Source organism: Sorghum bicolor, chromosome 10, assembly GCF_000003195.3.
Source record: "Sorghum bicolor cultivar BTx623 chromosome 10, Sorghum_bicolor_NCBIv3, whole genome shotgun sequence".
Classification (NCBI taxonomy): domain Eukaryota; kingdom Viridiplantae; phylum Streptophyta; class Magnoliopsida; order Poales; family Poaceae; genus Sorghum; species Sorghum bicolor.
Genome location: NC_012879.2, coordinates 15,882,954 through 15,904,411, shown reverse-complemented (window position 1 = coordinate 15,904,411; position 21,458 = coordinate 15,882,954). Strand labels below are relative to the sequence as shown.

Sequence of the window (21,458 nt, the reverse complement as noted above, 5' to 3'; positions counted from 1 at the left end):
TGGCGGCAACCACCAAGAGTAACAAGAAAACCGCAGCCAAATCGATCCCTAAGTGCCACTAGATGCAATCACTCAAGCAAATGCCCTTGGAATCACTGCCAATCTCACAAAGATGTTTAATCTATAAAGGAGATGAGTGGGAGGTGTATGCTTAGGCTCACAAGGATGTCTAGTAGTCAAGAATGCCAAGAGAGTGAGCCCCAAGCCGGCCAACAACTATATATAGCCCCTCAAACAAATAGAGCCGTTGGCCCTTTCACTGGGCAAACTGCGGGGTCACCGGACGCTCTTAAAGGGGCACCGGACGCTCAACACCTGCATCCGGTGCTCCAATGTCATCCACGTGTTAGAGTCTAACGGTAACCTGCAGAGCACTGGACGCTGAGCAAGTTGGCACCGGACGCGTTCGGTGCACACCGGTTTTAAACACAGAGAGGTCTGCAAGTTCGTGGTGTCACCGGACGCACACCACCGGACGCTCCACGCTGCGTCCGGTGCTCACCGGACTTAAACTCAGAGAGCTCTGCAAAACAGACCTCACACCGGACATGGACCACCGGACGCTCAGGCCTGCGTCCGGTGCCTATCGTCCGGTGCCTTACCCTAGCTGGGCCAGGCACTGTCTGCACTGGACGCTCAGACTCTACGTCCGTTGCCTCAACAGCCAGCGTCCGGTGAGCGAGGAACACTCCCGCGACTTCTCCAAATTTCCCACCGGCGCAATAGAAAATATGCACTTCATTTTCTCAAAAAGCGCCTGTGGGGGTATAAACCCCTATACCCTTACGGCTAGACTTCAGCTAGGAAGCTTGGCCCACTACGAGACGAGTTCAAGGCTTGACCCGACAGCCCGTGTTTCGTGCAAGGAAACAAGACGTGGAGATCAAGCAGGATTCTAGTCGGTTAGAGTAGGAATTGATATCGAATTATCTATGGTAATTGTAACCGACTAGGATTAGTTTCTAGATCTGTAACCCTGCCCTCCAGACTATATAAGGAGGGGCAAGGGACCCCCCCTAGGACATCATATTCTCTCAGCACAAATCAATACAACCAGACGCAGGACGTAGGTATTACGCCAACTCGGCGGCCGAACCTGGATAAAAAGCTTGTCCGTGTCTTGCGTCACCATCAAGTTCGTAGTTTGCGCACCGTCTACCGATAAACTACTACCGTGGGTATACCCCAAGGTAGACTGCCGACCAGCTTTCGTCGACAGTGGCGCGCCAGGTAGGGGGTGTGCGTGCAACTTTTCCGGCGAACAAGATGGTCACGATCCCAGCTTCCGCGACCGTGCCCGAAGGCCTCACGTTCACCGTCGGCCAAATCACGTGGACGACGCGCAGCGGCGGTTTCGCGACCACGGTTCCGAAAGAGATCCAGATCCAATCTGAGATCACGTCGTCTCCGACCACACGCGTGACGACACCAAGCTCCCGACCACCGTTCCCGCTCTACAAGGGAAGGGAGATCGACTGCTCGGACCTCCTCCAAGCGCTCGATCGCGCTGACTCCAAGCTATTCGAAGTCTCCCAACTAATAGATGGAGTTCTGCGCCGGCCCGACCAAGCTGCTCGAGCGGATTCTTCGAAATTCCGCCGGCCAACTCGTGTCACCACACACGAACGGCTGGGAACGTCCCTGACGATAACCTCAACCCCCTCAGGACGATCCGTCGAGCTCAAAAAGGAAGACTATCCTTGCGGCCTGAACAACTCGGCCTCTATTTATTCACAGCATGTCCAATCCGTTTTCAGCAAAGCGGGCTGGTCGCCGACAAGGAACAATCGTCACCATGTCAACATGGTGACCATCCGAGAGCTACGGGACGGCCAGGTTTCCAGCACCAACTCAAGCACCGGCTCCGTCCCCACCGAGGTTGTGAACACCGAAGACGAGGACTATGACCTGGATTTTCCTTCACACCCTCCGGGTTTCGACCGATTCCCGATATTCCCCCCCCGGCGAGGGGATATTGTATTCAATGTCAGCGCCGACGAACCAGCCGTTGACGGAGAAACAGACGACCAGAGGCAACTCCGCGAACAGCGTAACGCCGAGCGCGCCCGACGGCGTGCAGACGAGCAACAACAGACGCCGCCTGGCAACCTCAACGATGCCTTCGACATGGTCGGGGACCAGCCGGTCTACAAAACGCCAAGCGCCAACGTGGCTGTCGCCATGGCCAATCTGGATCGGCTTCCTGACACCCCCGAATGCCAGGGAGTCCGAACCAGTATCCGAGCACACCTGATCGCCGCAATGGGACAGACAGCCACTCTGCTCAAGAGAGTCCAGGACGCCTCTTATACGGAAGCCGCCTCCGACCAGACTCATCGTAGCCGGGCCTCACCCAGCAGGCGTCGCCGCAGCCGCTCCCCCGACAACCGTCGAGGGGACTCACGGCACGATGATGGTGGTCGGGACGCCGATGGCCGCCGCCAGCAGGACCGCGTACGCGGCCAAGAAGAAGAAGATCAACACAGGGATCTCCGCCACAACATCCCTCCCAAAGATGCCCGGGACCGCATCAACAGGCGCGCCGCAGAAAGAGCAGTCCATGAAAACCTGCGCCGCATCGAGTACGACGCGACCCACGGTCCTCCGGGCCTAAGGCAGTTCTCTTCACACCTCCGCCAAGTCGTGTGGCCCCGCAATTTCAAGCTCGAAAAACTTAAAAAATACGACGGCAAGGAAAATCCAGAGAACTGGATCACTCTCTATGAAATCGCCGTCCGATCAGCGGCAGGAGATGAGCACGTCATGGCTAATTACTTCCCCGTAGTCCTCGACCAGGCTGGTCATCAGTGGCTTCTCGGCTTGCCCGAGGACTCCTTCGACTCTTGGGAAGAGCTACGTCAGGCTTTCATCGACAACTTCATCGCCACATGCGAGCAGCCCGGAAACAAGTATGACCTTGAAAGGATAAGAGACAGGAAGAATGAACCTCTGCGCGATTACATCCGACGATTCTCGGATATGCGTCTCAAAATCCTGAAGATTTCTCATGACGAGGCCATATCAACCTTTATCAAGGGTTTGCGTTTCCATGAAGCGCTGAGGAACAAGCTATTGCGTAAGCGCCCATCAACGGTAGCAGAGCTCCTCGCCACGGCTAAAAATTACGCCGATGCTGATGACGCAGAAAAACTAATCCGAGACGATGCGAGAGGCACCGACCAGCCCTCCCGGCGAGACGACGGTCGTGGTCGCTACGACAACAGAAATCATCGCCGCTCCGACAACCGCGATCACCGAGAGGGTTGGGATCGGCGGCGCGACAGCCGTGACGACTTCAGAGGAAAGCGCCCTCGCGAATACGACCACGAAGTAAACACGGTCAAACGTCCCAATGGACGACGGGACTACCAAGACGACTACAACAAAACGTTGAAGGGACCGTGCCAGCTACACCCGAAGTCTAACCATACCATGGAAGAGTGCCGCGTCCTCAAAAGTATCTATACACGGCGGGCCGCCCAAGAAGACACCGCCAAGAAAAGTAGCAAACGCGACGGGCACGACCACGAAGATGAGGATGAGGACCAAGACAGGGACCCCCGACACCAATATGTCAGCCCTACCGACGTGGTTCACTCCATTTTCGGGGGCAAGGTCTCCACTGAGTCCAAGCGAGAAAGAAAACTGTTAAAGAGAGCCTGCCTCAACATAGACAGCACGGACGGGCTGATCGCAGATCCGAAATTTCCCGCCTGGTCCCACAGGGAGATCGCGTTCAGCAGGAAGGACCAGTGGGCCGCTATCCCAGAGCCGGGTCGTTTCCCACTGATTCTTGATCCCTGCATCAATAGCATCAGATTCGAGCGCGTGCTCGTGGACGGGGGAAGCTCCATCGACATCCTCTTCCGCAACAGCCTGCCCGCCCTCAAGATATCACCGGCGCAACTAAAACCTTACGACGCCCAATTCTGGGGGGTTTTGCCAGGTCAAAGTTCGGTGCCCCTCGGACAGATAACGTTGCCTATCCAATTCGGCACACCCGATCACTTCCGGACGGAGTTCATCAACTTCGTAGTCGCGGACTTCAACGGGACCTACCACGCCATACTGGGCCGCCCATCACTGACAAAGTTCATGGCAGTCCCGCACTACTCATACCTGGTGCTTAAGATGCCCACGGAGAAGGGCGTCCTGACTGTCAGAGGCAACGTCTATACTGCGTACACCTGCGAAGAAGAAAGTTTCAAGATCACCGAGGCAATTGACCTCTCAATCCGCATGGCGGAAACAGCAACCCAAGCCGCACAGCTGCCCCCCGACCAGCTCCGATTACCCGAACAAGAGACAGCCAGAAAGAATTCGAAATCCAAGGAGTACAAAGAAGTGCAGCTGGTCGAAGGTAACCCCGAGAAGACAGCCCTCATCGGGGCTAACCTGGATCCAAAATAGGAAGACGCGCTCGTCAGGTTTCTAAGGGACAACGTGAGCGTTTTCGCATGGAAACCCGCAGACATGCCCGGTGTCCCACGAAACCTGATCGAGCACTCCTTAAACGTCTCGAAGACCGCAAGACCAATCAAGCAAAAACTGCGACGGTTCGCTCGTGACAAAAAGGAGGCTATTAGGACAGAGATAACACGGCTTCTAGCAGCCGGATTCATAAAAGAGGTGTATCATCCCGATTGGCTCGCCAATCCGGTTCTTGTACGCAAAAAGAATAATGAATGGAGAATGTGCGTTGATTACACCGATCTCAACAAGCACTGTCCTAAAGATCCTTTTGGTCTTCCTCGCATCGACGAGGTGGTCGACTCAACGGCCGGATGCGAACTCCTCTCCTTTCTAGATTGCTACTCTGGTTATCACCAGATCTCGTTAAAGGAAGAAGATCAGATCAAAACATCCTTCATCACACCCTTCGGCGCATACTGTTACACTACCATGTCTTTCGGACTTAAAAACGCCGGGGCCACTTATCAAAGGGCCATCCAGCAATGCCTCCACGACGAGATTCGCGATGACCTCGTCGAGGCCTACGTGGACGACGTGGTCGTGAAAACAAGGGACGCGAGCACCCTGATCGACAACTTAGACCGAACCTTCAAGGCACTCAATAGGTACAAGTGGAAGCTCAACCCCAAGAAATGCATTTTCGGCGTTCCTTCCGGTCTACTGCTCGGCAACGTCGTCAGTCGCGACGGCATACGACCAAACCCTTCAAAAGTCAAAGCCGTACTCGACATGCGACCACCGAAGAACGTCAAGGACATTCAGAAGCTAACCGGATGCATGGCCGCCCTCAGTCGTTTCATCTCAAGGCTGGGAGAAAAAGGCCTCCCTTTCTTCAAACTATTGAAAGCGTCAGAAAAATTCTCCTGGACCGAAGAAGCCAACGCTGCGTTCACTCAGCTTAAGATCTTCCTCACTTCACCGCCTGTCCTCACAGCGCCTCAGCCTAATGAAGACCTGCTCCTTTACATTGCTGCAACCGACAGGGTTGTTTCCACGGCAATAGTGGTCGAGCGAGATGAACCAGGTCACGTCTTCAAGGTCCAGAGACCCGTTTACTTCATAAGCGAAGTTTTAAACGAATCCAAGGCCAGGTACCCACAAATACAGAAGCTTATATACGCCATCCTGATAACGTCAAGAAAACTGAAGCACTACTTCGACGGCCATCGAGTCCTGGTGACAACCAGCTTTCCTCTCGGTGACATCCTGCGCAATAAAGACGCCAATGGCAGAATCGTGAAATGGGCAATGGAATTATGTCCATTTTCCCTGGAGTTCCAGAGTCGCACCACTGTCAAGTCCCAAGCCCTGGTCGATTTCATTGCCGAATGGACGGATCTCAACGAACCTTCCATTCCCGATGTCTCAGACCACTGGTCTATGTTCTTCGATGGGTCCTTGAACATCAACGGTGCAGGTGCTGGGATACTGTTCGTATCACCCAACAAGGACAAACTCCGCTACGTCCTTAGGATCCTTTTCCCGGCGTCAAATAACGTCGCCGAATACGAAGCATGCTTACACGGCATACGACTAGCCGTTGAACTGGGGGTCAAGCGCCTCTATGTCTACGGCGACTCTGCCTTGGTCATCAACCAGCTCAACAAGGAGTGGGACGCAACCCACGAGAAGATGGATCTCTACTGCAAAGAAATTCGCAAATGGGAAACTAACTTCTATGGCATAGAGTACATCCACGTGGTCCGGGACAAGAACCAAGCAGCAGATGCGTTGTCAAAGTTAGGCTCATCTTGGGCCCAGATCCCGCGGGGTATTTTTGTCCAGGACATCCATGAGCCAAGCGTAAGCCCTCCCCTGGTCGACAAGCAACCCACCGAGGCAATGCTCATAGATGACGCCACTCCGGCAACCGGTGGGCGTGACTGGCGCACCCCGTTCATCAAATACATATCAGACGGAACAGGCTATCAGGACAAAACAGAGAAGGAGCGCCTCATCCGACGATCAAAGAACTACATCCTGGTCGACGGAAAACTCATGCGGAAAAACGCAAGCTCCGAAGTACTGCTCAAGTGCATACCCCAAGATGATGGTATCAAACTCTTGGAAGACATACACGCTGGATCCTGCGGCAACCACGCCGCATCTAGAACGCTGGTCGGAAAGGCTTTCCGAGCAAGTTTTTATTGGCCAACCGCGGTCGGCGACGCAGAAAAACTGGTTCGGCATTGCGAAGGATGTCAGTTTTTCGCTAAGAGGACCCACGTACCTGCCCATGAAATTCAGACTATCCCGTCGTCTTGGCCCTTTGCTTGCTGGGGGCTTGACATGATCGGACCATTTAAACCAGCCCCGGGCAATTTCAAGTTTGTCTTCGTGCTAATCGACAAGTTCTCCAAGTGGATCGAATACATGCCCTTGGTCAAGGCAACCTCCGAGAAGGCCGTGGAGTTTCTCAATCAAATCATACACAGATTCGGCATCCCGAACAGCATAATCACCGACCTGGGCACTCAGTTTACTGGCACCACTTTTTGGGATTTCTGCGATGACAGAGGCATAGTCATAAAATATGTGTCAGTAGCACATCCACGTGCTAACGGTCAAGTCGAACGTGCTAATGGAATGATCGTTGATGCCCTAAAGAAGAGGCTGTACACCGAAAACGACAGAGCACCCGGTCGATGGATGAGAGAATTGCCGGCAGTAGTCTGGGGCCTCCGAACCCAGACCAGTCGAAACACAGGGGTGTCTCCCTACTTCATGGTATACGGTGCAGAGGCGGTCCTGCCGGCCGACATACACTTCGGATCTCCTAGAATCGAGCACTACGACGAGGCGACTGCCGACAACGCCAGAGAACTCGAAGTCAATTGCATGGAGGAAAATCGTTTAGTTTCATGTCTCCGAACAGCAAAATATCTCGCGGCAGTCAGGCGATACTACAACAGGAACGTCAAGGACCGTTCCTTTGTGGTCGGCGATCTGGTGCTTCGATGGAAAACGAACCAGGAGGGAATGCACAAGTTATCCACTCCCTGGGAAGGACCCTTCGTGGTGACCGATGTCACACGACCTACGTCCTACAGATTGGCATACCCAGACGGAACACGAGTGCCTAACTCTTGGCACATCGACAAACTGCGACGATTCTATCCATAAAGTTTTAATGACTTTCTTTTGTAAGTATCTTATAGTTTTTGATAATAAGATTCTATATTTCTCGCCTATACTTTGTCGTACGCAGCACCCGGCAAAACTCCTGCAATGGATGCTCTTGGCGACAACCAAGACAAATACGGTGACACGTCACTCAGATATTCTTACAGCGCTCAAAACAACAGTCATGACAAAAAAGAAAACTTTATTACAAACTTTACATACAAAGTTTACAATAAACACCCTGACGGGCAGATACTAGTCTATTCCTACAGACTACTTTATTGGCCTAGCTGCTCGGGCTGATCACCCGCCTGGCCTTGCTGCCTGGACGAAGGGGTCGGGGCCACCGGCGCCTGGCTGGTCGAGACCGCAGGCGTCGACCGCCCATCTCCAGCAACGGACGCGCCCGACAACTCCCTGGCCGACCTATCTGAGCTCGGCTGGTCTGGAGGAGTGGCCGTTCCGCACAGGTTGATGTCGCCGATCACCGTCGACGACAAATCCAGCAGACTACCCCGAAGTTCGTCCGCTTCCTGTGGGCCGACTTCCTTTGGGTACCCCTTCTCCAGCCTGCTCAAGTCAACCAGGGGGTAGTGGGCGCGCACCATGCTGAGGACGTGCGCGCCGGCAAACTCCCCGGCGTCCTTCACAAACTGCTGGAGCCAGTCCCACGCCCGTTGCGCCTTCTCGACTGGGGTCAACTGCGGCGCGCGGGGCTGGCTCTCCGGGAGCTCGGGACTGATCAGGTCCAGGACCGGGGACACTCCCTTCCAGATCCTGCAACAGTTGGCCTTCCAGGAGTCCCGGTCCTTGATCAGGTCATCCAGGTGCTTCTTGGTGTTCACCTTGAGCACTGCAAACGAAATGAAGCGTTACTTTCGGTATACCAGACAAGCACAGGGCAGGCAGCAGTCAACAAGGCGGCACCCATTACCAGCTAACTCCCGGTCTTTTCGACCCAACTCCTCCTCCGCTCGCCGCCCGGACTCCTGTGCACTGGCGAGCTGTTGGCCGAGCTGCTCCTTCTCTTGCTGGAGGCTCGCCACCTCCTCCTCCAAGTCTGCGTGAATCCTAAACTGGTCAGCAAAGCAAACTATACAAGTATGCGAAACTGCTCGGAGCGTGTGACTAACCTTCCTGCAGCCGGTACTGGTCGGCCAGGCGACGAGCGAGGTCGAGACGACGCTCCTTTTCGGCGCTCATCTCGACCACCTTCTCTCCGACCTCCGCCCGCAACCGGTCTACCTCCGCGGCAAGGGCCTTGTTCTCGGCCATGACGCCTTCTATCTGGTCAAAGCACCGCTTCCGGTACTTCGCCGTTTTCATAACGTCCTACAAAGCAAGCATATAAGAATGCGCAGAAGACAAGGCAAAAGAACGCGCGGCAGCTCAAAACGCCGCTTACCTTGACCTCGTCGACAAGGCGCTTGGCCGCGCGCTCCACCCTGGCGGCCTCTTCGGACTCGGCGAGCTCCTCATGACCGATAAAGTGATCCCCGCGTTGGCGCCACACATACACGTGTTGGCGGCCATCACGGGGACGACCCTCGATCTCTTCTACCTCGTCGTCGGAGGCCGCCCTGGTTTCCTCCTCCTGGGCTGCGTCACCCCCGGTGGTGGTCCCAGGCGCCACCGTCCCTTGGACCAGACCTGGGGAGCCCGCAGCCGGAGAGGCTCCTGCTCGGGGCGGCGGGGGGACTTCACTCCCCCCGGCAGGAGGAGCGGTCGGAGACTTTCCCTTCTCCGAGGAGTCAGTTGGGGGAGCCTCCCCAGCCCTGGTCAGGCTGCTTGTTGTAGTAGGCGCCGCGCTCGGGAGCCCCTCCGTGCTCCCAGGCGCGACTGCAGCTGTCGGCTGCTCTGTGGTCTGGGGGGCCGCATCCCCAGAACCGCGGGCAGGCTCGCCCGTTCCCTGGCCAGCAGTTTGGCCAGGGTCGACATCCGATGCCGCACTACAGGAACAAAAGTTAAAAAAAAAAGGAAAAAAAGAGGAGTCCAAAATACGTAAGTTGAACACTTACAGGTCTGACCGGCGATGGGTCGCGGTGAACCTCCTCCTCGCCCGGCCGGTCGGCGCCTGTGCCCCCACCTCGGCAACTTGCGGGGCAGCTGCGCCGCTGGCCACTCGATCAGTGGCGACCGGCGCAGCGTCTGGGCGGCCCCGAGGCCGTCGGACCAACGACGGCGCAGCCTCCTCGTCGTCGTCGTCGTCGTCGACGATCCGCACGAGCCGACGACGCTTCGGCGCTTGACTGCTCTCCGCCGGTAGGTCTGCCGGCAGCTCCGGTGTCGGCAAGGGATCCGCCGGCAATGGCCTTTTCCCCGCTACCCTCTCCTCGGGGGTCGGGACGGGGCGGGCTCGGTCTTCCTCTGACGGGACCTCTCCCACAGGATCTTCCATCCCCGGTGCCAGTGATACGTACACTACGCACCGGTCGACATCACCGACCTGCAAAAGCAACAGAGGTGAGCCAACTGCAGACGACATACGAATGATCAAACGGAGTATGCTACATACCTTTGGTGCTGGTCGTCCTAACTTGAAGGCTTGCACCCGATCACTGCTACGGGTGAAGCCCCCATCCGCGAAGTTAAACAGCTCGTTCAGCAGCTGTTGTACCTCCGCCTTCTCTAGGACCTCCGACCGCATCCTGGTCGGGTCTGCGCTTCCGGCATACTCATACGCCGAGTGCACCCTCTTCTGGCAGGGCATCACCCGGCGGCAAATGAAGTTGCCGACCACGCTAAGCCCATCCAGGCGCGACCAGTCGATCAGCTTCATCAGATCCGCCACTTGACCGTCGTACTCTGGGCGGTCGGTCCAGCTCGCCCTCTTCTCGGGAACGTACCCCACGTCGCAGAACGTGGAGCTGCCCGGTTCCTCCCTGACGTAGAACCACCTCCTGTACCATTCGGTCAAGGAGGTGTTCCATGGGCAGTGCAGGTAGCGGTTCTTCATCCCATCACGAAGGTTGAGGTATACTCCACCTGCAACCTTGGAGCCTCCAACTGCTCCCTTCTTCCTCAGACAGAAAAGGTACCGGAAAAGATCAAAGTGCGGCTCTATGCCAACATAGGCCTCGCACAGATGGATGAAGGTGGAAATAAGGAGAATTGAGTTCGGGTGCAGATTGCAAATCCCGATCTCATAGTACAAAAGAAGACCTTGAAGAAAGGGATGAACAGGAACACCAAAGCCTCTCTTGATGAAATCTTCAAAAACAACGATCTCACCGGCGCGAGGGTCGGGGTAGCTCTCCCCTTCCGGCGCCCTCCAGCCGCCGAGCTCTGCGCCGTGCAGAAGCCCCATGTCGACGAGGTCACCAAGAGACTTTGTGGTGCTGCGAGACTTTTTCCACTCCTTGGCCATCAGTTCGGCCCTCTTCCTGGAATCGCTCTTCGCCATTAGAGGTGCGAATGTGAGCTGGAGCTAGGAAGATGCAGGAGATTGGAGAAGATGAGAGCGGAAGATTTGACGGCAATGGCAGGAGAAGCGGTACAGGCGGTCCTATTAGGCCCTTATAAACCCGCAACCCCACCTCTCCCACTTCCTGTATTCTCGGGAAGTGGGCAGGCCATGCGGCGGACGCGGCGTTTCGGTTTACAATGATTATAGGCAATTAATGCGGCGGAGTTTTCGTACCAATTGATGGTTTCCTTTTCTCAAACCATGCAAAGAGCGGTTGTACAGTTGCCAGGCGCGGCTTTTCATGCATCCGTCTGACATATCGTCAGGAGACCCCGTCATGTCAACTTTAATGGGAAAGATTTTTTCAAAAGTAAGAAGACACATACGCCAGTGAGTCAGCAATCCGGGGACTGCACCGACCACCGAGCACTCGACGCTCGGGGACTGGTCGCCAAGTCTATCAGCTTGGAACTTCAAGGACTGCACCGACCACCGAGCACTCGACGCTCGGGGACTGGTCGCCCAGTCTATCAACTCGGAACTTCAAGGACTGCACCGACCACCGAGCACTCGACGCTCGGGGACTGGTCGCCCAGTCTGTCAGCTCGGAACTTCAAGGACTGCACCGACCACCGCGTACTCGACGCTCGGGGACTGGTCGCTCAGTCTATCAGCTCAAAGCTTTAAGGCACGCACCGACCATTGAGCACTCGATGCTCGGGGACTGATCATACAAGTATAGTAACATGTAATTCCACGCAGCACATTAAGTGCCTGGGGACTGGTCGATTGGCATTTTCGATTGCAGACGAGCATGACATGCTCGGGGACTGGTAAATTCAATTTTTCAGACCTTGCTACAAGGCTCATACTTCGCCTTCCAGCAAGCTCGGGGACTACATCGGTACGATGCATCTAGCGATGCATCTCAGTCTCAAAACTACTTTGGGGAATTTTCTTTTGACCCTGGCACCACGTGCCTACGCCACCTACTACCAGGCTCGGGGACTAAGTGGGCACACTTCACCTAGCGGTGAATTTGCTTGCTTTTTTGATGCTTCTACCTTTCAGAAAGGCAAAGTGGGCACACTTCACCAAGAAAGAAATTTTTTTTTAGAGCACCATGCATTCTTCGAACAACCTGCTTCTTCGATGTCAACGTTGATCAACTGTCCTTCGAGTTGGTCAAGGAACCGTTGCGACTGTTTGGGCGATTTTCCCGCTTATTAAAGACGACAAGCCTCGCTGATCGAAGAAGCTCAAGACGGCGTGTTGCATCACAATACATGGCGCTCGGGGACTAGCTGTGGGGGTATAAACCCCTATACCCTTACGGCTAGACTTCAGCTAGGAAGCTTGGCCCACTACGAGACGAGTTCAAGGCTTGACCCGACAGCCCGTGTTTCGTGCAAGGAAACAAGACGTGGAGATCAAGCAGGATTCTAGTCGGTTAGAGTAGGAATTGATATCGAATTATCTATGGTAATTGTAACCGACTAGGATTAGTTTCTAGATCTGTAACCCTGCCCTCCAGACTATATAAGGAGGGGCAAGGGACCCCCCCTAGGACATCATATTCTCTCAGCACAAATCAATACAACCAGACGCAGGACGTAGGTATTACGCCAACTCGGCGGCCGAACCTGGATAAAAAGCTTGTCCGTGTCTTGCGTCACCATCAAGTTCGTAGTTTGCGCACCGTCTACCGATAAACTACTACCGTGGGTATACCCCAAGGTAGACTGCCGACCAGCTTTCGTCGACAGCGCCGAATCCCGCCTCGCAAGCTCAACGGGAGGGAGAGAGGAACCCATCCTCTCTCTACCCTTCAAACTCCACCTCCTTCTCAAAGTGTGCCAACACCACAATGTGTAAACCAACATGTGCACGTGTGTTAGCATTTTCACAATCATTTTCTTCGAAGGAGTTAAGTTAGCTCACTAGGTTCTAAATGCATGCACATGAACAATGACACCTAGTGGCACTCGATAACCGCTTAGCCAGAGAATTCCCCTCTTTATAGTACGGCTATCTATCCTAAATGTGATCACACCCTCTATGGTGTCTTGATCACCAAAACTAAACCCTAAGCAATACCTTTACCTTGATCTCCATAGGGTCTTGTTTTTATCTTTCTTCTTTTCCAAGTTGAGCACTTGATCGTCTTGTGGTCATCACCATCATCACCATGATCATCACTTGCTCCATCACTTGGCATGTACCAACCTCATTAAGTCTACACACACTTTGTATAGAGGTTAGTACTTAGGGTTTCATCAATTATCCAAAACCAATCTAGGGCTTTCAAAGAGCCATCGGTTACCTTATCCTAAGTCAAATAGTGTGTCATCAAAACCTTTTGAGCTTGTTTTTAGTGATGTCTGGGGACCGGCCCCAACTTCTGTAGGCCGGTACTCTTACTATGTGAGTTTTATTGATGATTTTAGCAAATTCACGTGGATCTATTTACTCAAGCATAAATCTGAGGTATTCCAATGCTTTAGCGATTTTCAGAATATGGTTGAACGTCAATTCAATCATAAAATTCTAGCTGTTCAATCTGATTGGGGAGTGGAGTACTAGTCGTTAAATTCCTTCTTTGTGTGTCTTGGTATTTCTCACCATGTTTCCTGTCCACATGCTCACCAACAGAATGGATCCGCTGAAAGAAAACATCGTCACATAGTTGAAGTCGGTCTTTCTCTCTTAGCTCATGCATCCATGCCTCTCAAGTATTGGGATCAAGCCTTTTTAACAGCAGTTTTTCTTATAAACCGGCTCCCTTCTAAAGTCCTTTCTGATGACACGCCTCATGACTGACTTTTAGGTTCTTCCCATGATTATTCCTATCTGCGCACCTTTGGGTGTGCTGTTTGGCCTAACTTAAGGCCCTACAACACAAAGAAGCTCCAGTTCAGGTCCTTACGATGTGTTTTTCTAGGGTACAACAATCTTCATAAAGGGTTTAAGTGTCTAGATCCCAAAACAGGGCGCATCTATGTGTCTCGTGATGTTGTGTTTGATGAATCTGTTTATCCCTTTGCGCAATTACATCAAAATACTGGTGCCCGTCTTCATGCGGAACTTGATCTTCTTCCTGATATTCTTAAGAATCCGTCTCATGATTTTGGGGATGCTATTGTACATAATCAATGCTTGATTAATACTGACCCTGATAATGTTGCCTTGAGTCCTTCTGGTGGTTCCTTGTCTCTAGGATCAAAAATGGCACAAAATGGTGCAGAAATTGCACAGAATAGGCCATATTTCATGTGTTCCTCCCGCTCTGCGCTACACGACAACAACGGCGCAGGAATCGGTGTTGATTCACCTGCTCCTCGTACTACGTCGGTGACAGGATCTCCTCTGGGATCGGTGCTGGATCCTGCCTCCTCTGCACCCGTCACCGACACCATGTCAGCTTCTACTGCACCACCAGGGAGCGCTGGATCCTCTGCGGCTGCGCCCGGATCGTCTGCGCTGACACCCGAGCCCGAATCATCTGCGTAGACACCCGCAGCTGCTACTTCGTCGCATGATGCTGCAGCAGCGCCTTCCTCTCCTCGCACCGCAGCTGATCATGAACCTGATGCTGTCAACTTGGGAACGCCAACGCCACCACCAGCGGATCTGTCTCCTGGGTCTTCTGTGTCTGTCGATGTGCCCCCGGTCCCCGATCCTCCGCACCGGCATGACACAAGTCTTCAGCGAGGGATTGTGAAGCCTAAGCAATACACCGATGGAACAATTCGGTGGTGTCTTCTCAACACTATTGATACAGCTGAACCTGCTACTGTTAAAGCTGCACTTGGTGATTCACGTTGGGTTACAGCCATGGTCAACGAGTACACCGCTTTGCTCAAGAATCAAACTTGGCACCTTGTTCCTCCTCCTCGTGGTAAGAACATTATTGGCAGTAAATGGGTCTACAAAGTCAAGCGACGAGCTGATGGCACGATTGATAGATATAAGGCTCGTCTTGTTGCTAACGGATATAAGCAACGATATGGCATTGATTATGAGGACACCTTCAGCCCAGTAGTTAAAGCTGCTACGATTCGTCTCATTCTTTCGATTGCAGTCTCAAATGGATGGTCACTGCGACAACTTGATGTTCAGAATGCTTTTCTCCATGGTGTACTTAAGGAGGAAGTCTATATGCGCCAACCTCCTGGCTATGAAGATCCACAGCACCCTCACTACGTTTGTCGACCGGATAAGGCTCTCTATGGTCTTAAACAAGCACCTCGTGCGTGGTATGCTCGGCTTTGTGGGAAGCTCATTCAGCTTGGCTTCAAACCATCCAAGGGTGACTCATCTTTGTTCTTCTACAGCAAGGGCTCAGTCATTATGTTTGTTCTTGTGTATGTCGACGACATCATTGTTGCTAGCTCCTCTCTTAATGCCACCAAGGCGCTTCTGCGTGATCTTGAGTCTGATTTTGCTTTAAAAGATCTTGGCAATTTGCATTATTTTCTTGGTATTGAAGTCACCCGCAACCCTGATACTTTGGTTCTTTCTCAACAAAGATATGCTGCTGATGTTATTAAGCGTGCAAATATGTGGACTTGCAAGGCCGTTGATACTCCCATCTCAGTTACTGAGAAGCTAAGCATCACCGAAGGGGCTAGTCTTGGTGAAGAAGATTCTACTAAGTATCGCAGTATTGTTGGGGCTTTGCAATATTTGACACTCACCAGACCTGATATTTCTTTTGCTGTAAATAAGGTCTGTCAGTTCCTTCATAAGCCCACAACTCTTCGTTGGAGTGCGGTAAAACGGATCCTTCCGTATGTTAAAGGAACTTTGACTATGGGTTTGAAATTGAGGCGTTCTCGGTCTACATTGGTTAGTGCATTTTCTGATGCCGACTGGGCCGACTGTGTTGATGACAGACGTTCGACTGGGGGTTTTGCTGTTTTCTTTGGACCAAATCTTGTGTCTTGGAGTGCCAGAAAGCAACCCACAGTTTCTCGCTCTAGTACTGAGGCGGAATATAAGTCATTAGCTAATGCTACTGCAGAGATGATGTGGATTCAAAGGCTGCTAACAGAAATTGGTGTTCCTCACTCTCCTGTTGCGAGACTTTGGTGCGATAACATTGGAGCTAAGTATCTATCTGCCAATCCTGTGTTTCATGCAAGGATGAAACATATAGAGATTGATTTTCATTTTGTTCGAGAGAGAGTTGCTCAGAAACTTCTTGACATTCAGTTTGTCAGTACCAATGATCAAATAGCAGATGGTTTTACTAAGCCAATTTCAGCAGCCAAGCTCAAAGAATTTTGGTTCAATCTCAACCTTGTTAGTGGTTGAGATTGAGGGGATGTTAGAACATGAGTTGTATACGAGTAGATGTTGGAGTTGTAATACGAGTAGATGTTGTATGTCTCCTATTGTAACACGATGTACCCCTGTACCCCTATATAATGAAAGCATCGGGAGCCTAGAGGGTCACGACTTCTATCAGCTGCGGACGGTGGCGCGTGGAGGGCCAGGGAGTTTCTGTCGCGATCGATGGAGCATATATGGCGCGAAGAAAAGTTCGGATCACGCGGGGAACCGAGAGACGCGCGCGATCAGGCATTTGTCAAGCCATCCGCGGCTCCAAATGCAAAACCGTTAGATACCTCATTTTACGATTTTTGGCAAATTACAAGAATGCTAACCCTGTACAAAACCATTGAAGATGCTCTTACACATTCACGTGGTATGATCGAAATGAAGAATTGATTAAATTGCATATGCACATGAGTTTATATTATATTGGTTCAAAAGACAAATATATATGAAAAAAGATATTAACTAAAATGGTATATATAGTAGAAACTACAATCCCTTAATCTGATGCCTAGTACGTGTTCTCTGTCGAGATAATCTGTTATTATCTGATGCATGTACCTATTCATTCATTAGATATACAACTCAAAAATTAACATAAGATATACCGGCTTCACCTAGATCCGGCCAGTGTAGACGCTTTTGGAATCCTTGCACATGGAAATATATCTCCAAGTACTGTGTTTCTGATTTTGGCTAATCGATTGAGTACTGAGAATAGTCACTCTGGGCGTTCGGGTTACCCGATCCGATCGGGTCGGGTAATTCGGGTTTTGGAAAGTTCGGGTAATAGAAACTGTAACCCGAACTCAGTCCCAAAATCCCATTACCCGCAGCCGCGGGTACCCGCAACTTCGGGTTCGGGTTCGGGTAATCCCATTCTACCCGAACTCTGTAGAATGTAAGCAACCCCTTAAACATCATATAATTTGGCATAGAATTATAAATACATAACTACATAGAATTATAAAATGGCCAAGTGCAAACGACACTTAATACATAACAGTATATGAGTATAACACTTGACACATTCACAAATAAAATTTAGTCTCACAGGCTCACAGCCACACAGAACACAGGTAAGACTTGAGTAACAGCTAACAGACAGTCATAGAAGTCCAAAGAAAACAAGATAAATAACAGCAGCGCTGCAGCAGCCAGCAGGCTAGCAGTTCAGTCCTTCCGGTCTCCATGGCACTATGGCAGATTGGCAGCATACAGCAGGCCAGCAGGCAGCAGCAGTCCAGTTCGTCAGTTCTAGTCCAATCCTTACTGTGCAAAAAATATGATGGTTGAAAACAAGTCAACACTTAATTCAGTTCTCTATATTTGAACTGTGCTTGGTGTATGTGACTTGGAGTTGGTGGTGTCGACAGTCACATCATGCTGCTCATTCTTTTTTTCTTTGCCACCAAATTCTTCTATCCATTCTGTAAATGCACATTATGAATGTCAACATAAAAAATACTAGAGCTTTCGAGTTTCGATAACAGTAAATATGTAAGCAATTAAGAAAATACCATACCTTTTTCTATTATTTCTAATTCCTCCGTGCTTTCCGTTATTTCAACAGTAGGCCTACGAAGCCAATCTTGAGTGCATACTAAAGCCTCCAACATGAATGGAGTAAGAGAGGTACGGAAGTCATCCATAATCCTTCCAACTGTGCTAAAAGCGGACTCCGACGCTACACTAGTAATAGGTATAGCAAGCACATCACGAGCTATGTGACCCAAAACAGGAAACCTATTTGAATTGACTTTCCACCAAGCTAGAATGTCGATTTCCTTTTCTGGGTCCTCTACTTCTTCTGCAAGATATTTCTCAAGCTCAGATTTATTAGTGCTAGTGGAGCAGTTGCTTAGTTTCATCCTTTTGGCAATTTTTTCTTTAAGCATCCCTCCTGTTCCTTCCTTGGGCTGATCATCATCAACTGATTGAGCTGTTTGTTCACTAGGACAATACATGTCCTTATATTCTTCAAACAACTCTCTCACACAAGTATTAATTGCTGCCCAAACCAACTGACCTGTTTCACTACCAAATATCTCCTCAACAGTAAGCTTTGTGTACATAGATAACTTGTACCTTGGATCAAGGACTGCAGCCACAAATATTAATAAGTTGATGTTCTCCTTCTCCTTCTCCTTTTCCTTCCCTCTACCCTTGCTCCGCCCTTTTTCCCTATCTTGCTCTTGTTGTTGTCCTTTCTCATTGTCCTTGCTGTTGGTGTGCCAAAGTCCCCAATATTTGTCAAATTTGTCTTTCATTCTCTTCCCCATTGTTACTTGCAAATCATCTTCACTGTTCAACCATGCTTGAATCAATAGGCTAACTTCTCCAATCTCATTAAAGAAAGTATTACTAGTGACATGTAGAGTAGAAGAGATACGATCTGTGAGGTCATGGAAATGCTTCAAAAATTGTGCCATTTTCTTTGCATTCTCCCAATCATCTTCATCAGGATGTCCAGGCCCATCTTTTGCTTCAGAGAGATCAACAACATAAGTACTGTCCTCATCAACTAACCTTAGGAACACTTTCTCATACACACATGCAGCCTTCAACATCAAGTATGTGGAATTCCACCTTGTTGGAACATCAAGTTTCAAAAAACCTTTGCTGACCACTTTCTCTTCCTCAGCAATTTCTTTAAACTTGACCAATCTTGAAGTCCCATTTTTTATATATCTAACAGCAGCCCTAACTCGCTTAATAGATGGGTCCACTTCTTTCAAGCCATCTGTTACAACAAGATTAGTGATGTGTGCTGAACACCTGAAATGCATAAACTTGCCCTTGGCAATGTTGTATTTCTGCAGGTGCTTCCTCAAGTACTCAACACCACTGTCATTGGCACTTGCATTATCCACTGTTACAGTCATTACTCTATGCAAACCCCAGTCATCTAAACATTTTATCAAGTTCTTACCAATATCCTCCCCCTTGTGACCCTTTATCTTGAAAAAACCTATCACTTTCTTATGCAACTTCCAATTTGCATCAATGAAACTTGCTGTAACAGTCATATATGGATCTTGAACCTGAGAAGTCCAACAATCTGTTGTCAAGCACACTCTCTGACAAGAATCTTTGAAGAACTTCTTCAGCTTGGCTTTCTCTTCAAAATAAATACGAACAATGTCCCTTGTGCAAGTTCTTCTAGATGGAAGTTCAAAACGAGGACATGCTTTGGCTAGAAATTTTGTTAAGCCGGGCTTCTCACCAAAACAAAAGGGCTGTTCATCTTCTATTACCATCTGAGCAAAGGCCTCTCTAAGTGCACCTTGATCAAACCTCCAAGTGGCAGGAGCTTCCCCATGAACTGCTTGCAACACACCTTGCTTCGGGTCCTTGTCGTGTACATGAGGATTGCGCTTGCATACTAAGAAATGTTTCTTCAATGCAGATGTTCCATGTTCCCTTGTTCCAGCCTTGATTTCACGGCTGCAATATTTGCACTTTCCCGCCCTCACTTGCCCTTTGTCATCCTTGATCTTGATAAAATGTTGCCAGTACTCAGACCTTGATGCTAGCAGCTTCTTCTCAACTGTTTCAGAATCGTCAACATCAATGACCTCAGTATTGCCATGGACCTGAGTCACCACTGGCACCATTTCCATGGCTTGAGTGCCAGTGCCTAGTGAATCAATATTACCTGGTTCTGGCATCTACAAGAAAAAAATAATAAATAACAAATCAACATGTATGTTGCTGACAGTACTTTCACGGCTTTCAATTTGTACATTTTAAATAGCAGTAAAGCAACTAGATCATGCATTCCAGATCAACATGGCCTAACAAATAGCATTCCAGATCAACATTCCAGATCATGCATTCCAGATCAACATGAACTAATCAAATTCACAAGACTTGAATTTCCAAACATGACAAATCAGGAAACAAACTGAAAGACCAAGCATTCCAGAAGATGAAAAGGAGAAATACTAACACAATTACACAAATAAGGACATAGGGTTAGGGATTAAGCCATTAAGGAATACTTACATTGCATGAGGATTCAGATGTGGCCTCCGTCCTTCAATCTCCGCGGAGCAGGGGTCGATTCAAGTCGGTCTGACCTGAGGTGCAGAGGTGGTGGCGTGGCGCGGCGTCGAGTCGTCTCGTCTGCGCCTCTGCGGCTCTGCGCGGTCGAGTGCGAGACTGCGAGTCGTCCGCGGAGGCGCGGAGCAGGCGTCCGGCCACTCGGCAAGTCAGCAGTCGCCGCTCGCCGTCATCCGGCCACGGCGAGGCCCTCTCCCTCCCTTGCCACGGCGAGGCCCTCTCCCTCCCTCGCCCTCGCCGATTCGCAGTTTCGCACTCGCCTGTCGCCTCTGCCTCTCTCAATGGAACAACCGGGTGGCGGCGGCTAGGTTTTTGCGGCCTGCGGGGAGGAGCCGAGAAGGCGACTTAGGCGAGGAGGTTGTTGGGCCGCGCTGGCCGCGTGGGGGAAAAAAACCAGAGTGAAACACATGTTCTGATGTTCAATTGTTCATATGATATGCGGGTTCGGGTTTTCGGGTACCGGAACCCTAAACCCGAATTACCCACAAAAATTGCGGGTTTTGAGATTCACTGCCCGAACTGGAATCGGGTATTGCGGGTTCGGGTTTTTCGGGTTCGGGTGTGGGTTTTTCGGGTTCGGGTAATGGGTAGCGGGTTTTATGCCCAGAGTGAGAGAATAGTATATTATACTTGGTTGAGGCTACTATACTACTACCCAAATATATATGTACCAACTTAAACCGTTCCTTTTTTTTACATCGAAGAATACTTTGGCCAAATCAAAATTGACCGTTCATAAAATTTACATGCACAAAGCAGTAAATACACAAGATCTAGACATAGACATTGCATTGCAAGGCAGGTTATCGCTGTCATAAGCTAATTAAGAGAACAACTAAACTCCACAGCGGCTGAACTTTGGGATCATCATCATGATTATTTAAAAAAGAAACAATATACTACTTCCTTATTTACTCCTAAAGGCATCATCATGGCACTATTTGAGTAGTTTACGCGACTACTAGGCGTCAAGGTACTTCACGCGGTAACGGCGACGTGCGGGGCGAGCTCCACGAGGCGGAGCCACGCGCGCGCGCGATGCTCATCGAGG

The 21,458-nt window shown here is 50.7% G+C and overlaps 1 protein-coding gene across 1 annotated transcript; it reads right to left on the bottom strand.

Moving 5' to 3' along the window:
- LOC110431104 (zinc finger BED domain-containing protein RICESLEEPER 2-like) lies at nt 17,666–19,965 on the bottom strand. Its single transcript, XM_021449805.1, has 2 exons — nt 17,868–19,965; nt 17,666–17,772 (listed from the first exon to the last, which is right to left on the bottom strand). The coding sequence occupies exons 1-2, from the start codon at nt 19,963–19,965 to the stop codon at nt 17,666–17,668; spliced, it is 2,205 nt and encodes a 734-aa protein (XP_021305480.1).

What these genes read in the sequence shown, in the direction of transcription:
- LOC110431104 (XM_021449805.1), bottom strand. Translation starts at nt 19,965, where the DNA reads ATGGAAATGGTGCCAGTGGTGACTCAGGTCCATGGCAATACTGAGGTC. An exon ending in ATTAGAAATAATAGAAAAAG is followed by an intron (nt 17,773 to 17,867) that starts GTATGGTATTTT and finishes GTGCATTTACAG; the next exon opens with AATGGATAGAAGAATTTGGT.